The sequence below is a fragment of the Triticum aestivum genome, chromosome 4B (genome assembly GCF_018294505.1).
Source record: "Triticum aestivum cultivar Chinese Spring chromosome 4B, IWGSC CS RefSeq v2.1, whole genome shotgun sequence".
NCBI classification, from domain to species: Eukaryota; Viridiplantae; Streptophyta; class Magnoliopsida; order Poales; family Poaceae; genus Triticum; species Triticum aestivum.
In genome coordinates, this window is record NC_057804.1 from 541,132,121 (window position 1) to 541,140,326 (window position 8,206).

At 48.2% G+C, this 8,206-nt stretch overlaps 1 protein-coding gene across 1 annotated transcript; it reads right to left on the minus strand.

The window, feature by feature from the left end:
* Positions 1 to 2,883: 2,883 nt before the first annotated feature.
* Positions 2,884 to 7,430, minus strand: LOC123093165 (cell division control protein 48 homolog E). Its single transcript, XM_044515076.1, has 9 exons — positions 7,191 to 7,430; positions 6,946 to 7,108; positions 5,911 to 6,139; positions 4,723 to 5,489; positions 4,420 to 4,641; positions 4,258 to 4,329; positions 3,882 to 4,163; positions 3,439 to 3,798; positions 2,884 to 3,344 (listed from the first exon to the last, which is right to left on the minus strand). Exons 1-9 carry the CDS (start codon positions 7,244 to 7,246, stop codon positions 3,042 to 3,044), a joined length of 2,454 nt encoding a protein of 817 aa, XP_044371011.1. The 5' UTR covers positions 7,247 to 7,430; the 3' UTR covers positions 2,884 to 3,041.
* Positions 7,431 to 8,206: the final 776 nt, after the last annotated feature.

Genomic DNA, 8,206 nt, shown 5'->3' on the forward strand with positions numbered 1-8,206 from the left:
CAACTCTCTTCATTTGGATGATGTCTTGAAGGTAAACATGAATGATCACACAATCTTCTTCTTCAAGATATGCTTGCAATAAGCTCAATACTCACATGACCAATCTTTGGGTAATTCCTCAATAGCACCTTGGTCAACTCATAAACTCCTTGAAACCAACCCATGTACTTCAAGAAATGCCTATGGACAAATCCTTCAAATATAACTCAATGCAACCATTAGTCCATGGAGAATGTCATCAATTACCAAAACCACACATGGGGACACCGCATGTCCTTTCAGGGACGTTGCTCGCGCCGACGAAGGCCCTGGCGGGGTGGGCGGCTGCGGCGGAGGAGGCAGCAGGGTCGTCGGAGTCAACCATGGCCCGAGCGGCTGTCCGCGGACGGGCGACTCACGGGCGAACGAAAGAAAAATGAAAGCGGTTGGGCAGTTGGCGTGCGGCCGTCGTTTTTGGAGATGTATATTTGCACCATGAAGTGTTGTAGTTTACATCTCTAGGAGGCGGAGATGTAATTTTTTTTTCAACTACATCATCTGCTGGAGAAGTGTTTTTGAGCCTCAGAAATGCAAAAGTTAGTTAATTTTGCATTTACATCATCTATTGAAGATGCTCTTAGTGATCATAAGTAAGAGATCACCAAAATCCCAAACCGTAAAACCAGTTTTGCAGGATTTTACGGGTTACAAATTCATCAGGTGGAACTAATTCGAAGAACTACTTCATGCTAGAATTTGGTCACTGGGATCATGCGATAGTTCATCAAACATGGTTCACAAACAAATACCAACAACAAACAGAGTTCATGCGAACATACTGAGCGTATAACAAACAGACAAAACCTAACACTAGTTCGTCTGTGCTCTTGGGGAGCGTCCACGTGAGCTCGTGTTCCTTAGCGGCCCTAAGAGCAACTCTAGCGGACCCTCCAAAACGCGTGGACCTGCAAAATTTCGGCGAGTACACGGACTTGGTCCATTTTATTTTTCCAGAATGGAGCCCGTATACTCGTCCGGCCCGTAAAACATTTTATGGTGGCCCGCAATCCCCCCCCCTCCCGACGCGGTATATTTATGGGTTCGCGATGTCGATACGGGTCGAAATCATATCCCTCCGCCGCCGCGGTTCCCCAATCCCCTTTTTATTTGTTGTCATCGGTGAGTCCAATCCCGTCACCGAACGCCACCATGTGGGGCGGAATGTGGAGCTCCGGCCACAGCTCCAGCGGGAGGGACAACCCCGAGCGCCAGCGCTGTGTCCGAGCAGACGACGCAAGGAAGCGCGCAGCGAGGAAGTACACCAACAACGGCCTCCAGCCGCCAGAGTTGCTCCTCCGCCGCAAGATGGGGAGTACGACCGCCGGCACGGGCTGATCTACTCCGCCGCGGGCTCCTCCGCCTGGGGGGGTGGGGGCGAGTCATCGCACGTCGGTCCTCACGCCGGTGAAAAGGGAGGCGGCGGATCTCCCGGCCCTCCTCGTGGTGAAGCGAGAGCTCGAGGCAGAGCCGGTGCTGCGGGGCGGTGGCGTCATCGAGCCGGAGGATTTCCTCCCCCGGGCCGAGGCGGAAATCTTCGAGCGGGCAATCATGGTGTGCAGCGCGCGAGAGAAGGAGCAATGTCGGTGGTCGCTTGCGAACCTCGACGACGTCCTCGTCAAGCACGGGCTTGTGAAGGAGAAGGAGTTCATCGACAACCAAGACGCATGCCGCCGCAAAAAGAAGGCGTGGGACAACATTTACATCGACCTCGTCTCCGACGATGACTACTGATGATGTCCGCCGCGGCACTCATCATTGTATATCCGAGATCTGAAAGTGTGGCAAATGGATTTGAAGGCATGGAAAGAGGCCGCCCTCGTGCAAGACTTCTTTATTCTCCCGATTTCCCTCCTCCAGTTGGATTGACACGAAAGTCCAATGATAACGTTGAAGTACTTTAAAGAGTCCCTTTCAGCCCCCGCTTTATCATAGGAAGAAGAAGAGTAATCTAGTTTAGGGGTAAGTGCCCTTTTGTTGCCAGATGGCTCCGATGAGCCAATTTTGGCCTCTAGGGTACGGTGGCCGCCTATCCCCCTAGCTATTGTGTAAAATTTAGTGCATGTATGAACTATGTATGGTGATCAAGTACTATGAACTTGTTCCGTTTGTCCCGCGAAGTCTTAAATTTAAAATGTACAGTTTCGTTTGAGGTTTCTGTTCTGTCACGGAGGTTTTCGGCCCGTATCCAAGGCAATGAGCAAACTGTAAACTGACTTTATAGTTCCGTCTGCTAGAGTTGCTCTAAGCACCTTCTTCGTCGTTCGCCACCACACACGTCTCGCTTGCAAGCAGGCACGGTTCCGCCCATGTGTCGGCCTCCACGCGCGACGTGCCTCGTGCTTGTCGTTGAAGCTAGAGAGCGTCACCAGCGTCGTGGCGGGCTGGTGGGCGTGTTTGCTCACATGCGCGCAGATGTGGCTGCCACGCCTTCCACACGCGCCGAGGTGGCCACCACTACCGCGGCTTCTGCCGAAGACGAAGAAAGAGGAGAGGAGCGCTAAACTTCTCACCGAAGATGTGAGCATCTCCAATAGGCGCGCTAGAAAAAAACGGAAACTAGCACTCCATCAGCCACGCTGCCACGGTAAAGTTGGTTCGAGGAAAACGGCATCGCGCACTATGTATTTGATGCGCCGGCTCTCGCGCGCTGGACGCGAGAGACCAACTGCCGACCTGACCTCTCGACCAAAAATTTCCAAGCCGGTGCCTAAATTTGCAATAGATTTTCTAAAGGATGTGAGCCACCAAACTGCTCTACACAAGGCTGGTTAACATCAAAGGTGAATACAGGCCAATGTGATCCAAGTTTGAGAAGTCAGAAGAGCAAATGCAAAGCACGAGAGATGAAAAGATACAGCTGCAAATAACTGGCAGGTAACGAATATCAGTGCATCCCAATAATAATTTTAAGTACATAGTTTGACCGTGTCTTGCGTACCAGAGCAAAACATAACAGTATACGAAGGAAATCACGGGTAAGTCAATGGCACAACAACGAGAATTTAGCTATATAAGTCGTCATCTTCAGCTGCTGCGGCAGCGGATGCAAAAGGGTCGGCGGCAGCAGCAGAGGCGGCGCCTGCGGCCGGTTGATCAGGGAACCGGAACTCGCTGCCGAAACCACGAGACTGCTGCAGAGTCTGCGCAAAGGCCTGGTACTTGCGGATGTCGGCATCGCTCACACTCCTGCGTGCATACTTCATCGACTCCTCAAAGTGAGCAGCCCTGATCTCAGCGACCTCGTCCACCTCATCCTCCTCCATGGCTTCAGGGTTGTCCTTCCTCCGCCTCTCCCTCTCAATGTCCTGGAAGGATGAGTTTCATTAGACAACCAAGTATAAAAACAGAGCTGGCAGAAAACTAAATACCGCAGGTCAATTCACAGAAAATTGCTGGTACCTTCTCAATGTTCTCCCTGATGGCGTATTTGCAAGCACGCTGGCAAATTTCCGTGATATCAGCACCGCTGAACCCTTGGGTGTACTTGGCAAGAGCACTCAGATCAATATCCTTGGCCAAAGGAGACTTCCTGAGGCAGGCTTTGAAGATCTGGTGCCTCGACTCGACATCAGGAAGAGGGATGTAGATAAGCTGATCAAGACGCCCTGGCCTAAGCAAGGCAGGGTCTATGATGTCCGGCCTGTTGGTAGCACCAATGATGAAGACAGTTTTCTTGGCGTTCATGCCATCCATCTCAGTCAGCAGCTGGTTCAGCACTCTATCAGCTGCACCTCCAGCATCCCCAACACTGCTTCCTCTCTGTAATATCATGGTTAAGAGTTATCAGCCATTAAGAAATACAACAGTGAAACATAGTAACAGGGAGGGGGAGAGAGGCTGACCTGGGTAGCAATGGAGTCAAGCTCATCAAAGAAGAGGACACATGGTGCTGACCCCCTAGCCTTGTCAAAGATCTCACGCACATTAGCCTCACTCTCACCAAACCACATGGTAAGCAGCTCAGGTCCCTTGATACTGATGAAGTTCGCCTGGCACTCATTTGCAATTGCCTTGGCCAACAAGGTTTTACCACAGCCAGGAGGGCCATAGAAAAGAACACCTTTGGAAGGAGACATGCCAAACTTCTCGAATTTCTCTGGATGCTCCACAGGGTATTGGACAGTCTGCAACAATTTCATATATATGTTATACACAAGTTACAGCTAGAACACAGCAAAGTTAAGAATATTTTTGATAAACTAAAGAGCAGTAATATACCTCCTGCAACTCCCGCTTGACATTCTCCAGACCACCAATATCTTCCCAAGAGACATTGGGAACTTCAACAACCTGATTTACAAAAGATAAATAGAAGGTAAGACCTTCAAAACATGTTCAAACAATATAAAATGGACATGGGACATAGTGTCAAGTACTTACAGTTTCACGGAGAGCAGATGGGTTGCTTGTCGTTAGTGCAGTCTTGAAATGGTCGTTTGTCACAGCCATAGAATTCAGTATCTCAGCATCTATGGTCTCATCCTCAAGATCTATAATATCCATCTTCTCGCGAATGCACTGAAGAGCAGCCTCAGTACAAAGAGCAGCAAGATCAGCACCAACATACCCATGGGTGTCTCGTGAAATGTGTTCCAGCTCAACCTGCAATACATTAGAAAGCACAATGACGAACAGGTTCAATCAAACGAGAAAGTTAAAAGATGAAGAACTAAGATCACTCACATCTTCAGCTAACTTCATGTTTTTGGTGTGAATCCTGAGAACTTCAAGGCGGCCAACTTCATCAGGGACTCCAATGTCAATCTCACGATCAAACCTACCAAATCTTCTGAGAGCAGGATCAATACTGTTTGGGCGGTTTGTAGCACCCATAACAATAACATGCGCACGGGACTTAAGCCCATCCATAAGGGTCAACAGCTGAGACACAATACGCCTTTCAACTTCTCCATTGGTCTTCTCTCTCTTTGGGGCTATTGAATCAATCTCATCAATGAAGATGATTGATGGTGCATTCTTCTCTGCTTCTTCAAATGCCTTCCTGAGATTGCTCTCACTTTCTCCTGCTAACTTGGACATAATTTCTGGGCCATTGATCAGAAAGAAGAATGCACCCGTCTCATTGGCAACAGCCCTCGCAATAAGGGTTTTGCCAGAGCCAGGTGGTCCAAACAGCAATATGCCCTTTGGAGGCTTCACACCGATAGACTTAAAAAGTTGAGGGTGACGCAGTGGGAGTTCAACCAGTTCTCTGATCTGGGCCATTTGCTTCCTGACTCCACCAACATCATCGTAGCCAACATCGTCAAGCCTCTCCTCATCCTCCCTCTTAACAGGCTCACCATCGCAGAAGATCTCAGTGTCTGGTGCCACAATGCAATACTCTGCCGGGTCAGTCTCTATAACTTTGAACTCCACACTTCTCATGCCACCCCTCACAAGGAAAAGGTCTCCCTTTCTCAAAGGACGGTAAGCTTCAAGGAAGTATGCTGAAAAGCACAAGATGAAGACAATATTAGTGAAAGGTTCTTGGATGCAACTAAGTAAAGAAAGCAGATTGTAGACAGTAGATCATCCCAACAAAACAAAGGCACACCAAGGATTCTTATACAGGTTTAGCAAGTGTGGCATAATGTACAGCGAATTAATGAATTGTGATAATAGTTCAGTGGATAGACTTGGGAAATTAGCAGTTATTATAGTCTAAAAAACTGAGGAAGGTATGTGAGTGTCCATCAAAATTATCACTCCACTCAAAAACAAAGTTGTAAACAGTTTCACTTAAATAGCTAGGGTATGACAATGCTAGGCAAAAAAAAACATGAGTTTAACTGACTTGGGTCATTACAGAAAGAGCAGAAATTTCTGTCAAACAGCTTTACGATAGAAAATAAAAGTGATAGGCCTCACGTTTCAAGAAGGCGTCAAACAAGTTTCCTGTAATCCCTTCAACTGTGTCATCAATAGGAAGTATGTGAACCCGCTTCCCGTATTTCACATCAGGGCATTGGTGAACAGACACCACATCACCAAGTCTCACTCTCAAGTTCTTCCTGACGGTTTTGTTCATTCTGACCTTCGGCTCCTCACATGTGTCATCAGCAAGAACAATGCAGATGGTGTCCTTCCTCTTTTTACCCTGCAACATATACACAAGATTTCAGCAGACATGAATTTAAGGTTGCATACTTCAAGAAAATTAATAATATAGTGCCAACACAGATAAAGGATACATAATTCAGCAAATAAGTCAATACGGAACATCAATACAAAAAAAAAATCATACTAAGTATCGGCGGTAGCAACACAATTCAAGTACTATATTTTCCAAACAGGAGAAAGGTCAATTACATTGTATTTTGGTATTGTTAGGTACATGAGAAAGATAAGGTTTTAAACTCCCAAGTGCCCACAGTTATTAACTCCCATGGGCCTAGGTTAACAAATCGAATTGCATCAGTCAGCCAAAGCTGTCCCGTAAGGCATACTGATATGCAGTTATCCAAACATCAATAAGCAGTGTGGCGTAACAAGATAAATTTTTCATTAGATTGGTTACTAGGCTAACCAGGAGAGAAGATATGCACTGTGGTGCCCCGACCCTTATATCCCCACAACAAATATGTATGTAACCCAGAACTCTGTTGAATCTAGAGACCAAGCTCAGAATTAATCACCTTTGCAACACAACAACCTAGCAACCAGATCCTAAATATCCGTGGCCCAAGACTAAATTGCCACCAACCAGAGCTTACAGGACAGATTAGAACGACAAAAGCTTAGGTTTTTCCTACAGATTTGCACTCTAAGCTACTAGCCGGTACCATGAGCTCACCAAATCACTCGCGACGAAACCAAAATCCCTAGATCGGGACCAAAATTAACCAACTCAGCACTCAGATTTCAACCTAATAAACAGATGAATCGCGCAGGAACAGCGCGTACCTTGAGGAGGACGGTGTCGCCGCGGAAGAGCTGGAGCCTCTCCATGGTGTCGGGGTGGAGGGCGACGACGGAGTTGTCGTCATTGGTGGCCTCGTCGACCACGAGGCGGTTGGGGGACTTCTTCCGCTCCAGGATCGCCGTCGAGTAGTCCTTCTTCGCCTTGCTGCGACCAAATCCGCACACAAATCAACAAAAGGAAGGCCAGATCGGAGGACCTGCGGAGGCAGATCGGGGCGGGAACTTACGGATCGGCGGAGGAGGAGGGCTCGTCCTGCTGGGGCGGCGGGTTGGGGGTCGCCATGGCGGGCGGATCCGGGGGTCGTCGGCGGCGTCGCTAGGTTTCGGCGCCTGCGTGCGTCTCTCTCCGGGTCGCTGGGTGGGCAGCAGGCGAAGTGATGAGGAGGAAGAGGCAGGGCCAGAGGGGATTAGTTTAGCTATAAAGACTCTTTCTTGCGAGAGGGGTTTGGGATTTCCCCTCCGCGGCCCGGGCTCGGTGCGGGAGTTGTACACGGCCTCCATGACGCGCGGGCCCGGGATGGCCGCGGCCCACCGGGCGGATTCTACAAGGGCTCCGGGTCGGGCCACCTGGAAGACTCTAGAAGGTGGGTAGGTGTGTGTCTATGGCTTGACCTTAATAAATCCTCAAATTAAAAAAGAAAAGGAAAAAAAGGTGTGTGTATGGCTCGGGATGGAAGATGATCTCGTATGTTGTCGACGGGTTTGGTATCTCGATTCAGTAGCAAATATACCTTCTACCAAGAAGGAGGGAGGTTGTTCATGGAATCGAATCATTCTCTTTTCAATATGGAGTATGTTGTTTACACACACCGCTCATATTTAGTGTTCTTTTTTCAAAATGATTTGAAGATGGCTCACCGCGCCTGTCACGTGGTACTCCACTAGTTTTTGGAGATTAAACAGCCATACTATTTTTTTAAAGATGGACATAGTTTATGCTAAAGCTCCCTTCATGGGTTTTCTCAGCTCTTCATGATCAAGTCGGAAAAACAAACACATTCACACCATTCCACCATCTTCAATGTACCTAAATGTGAGAGGATTAGAGCGGGATTGGTGGAATCGTTGATTGTTGCTGAGCCTTGTGGGCGTATATATAAAGTACATGTTTTTTTTTGTCGGTGCAACAGACCGGGTCTGTTGTGCTGACTGTGCACAGACACAAGATCAAGATTGAAGTACCAGTCCAAGACGGAGTACAAGAAACCAAAAGATTCGAAAAACCAACAAGCATATCAGAGGG

Excerpts from the sequence above, each read along its gene's own strand:
- LOC123093165 (XM_044515076.1), bottom strand. The coding sequence starts at position 7,246 with ATGGCGACCCCCAACCCGCCGCCCCAGCAGGACGAGCCCTCCTCCTCC. Across the intron at positions 4,642-4,722 it reads ACATGAAGTTAGCTGAAGAT|GTTGAGCTGGAACACATTTC; the intron begins GTGAGTGATCTT and ends AATGTATTGCAG. Across the intron at positions 3,799-3,881 it reads TTGACTCCATTGCTACCCAG|AGAGGAAGCAGTGTTGGGGA; the intron begins GTCAGCCTCTCT and ends ATGATATTACAG.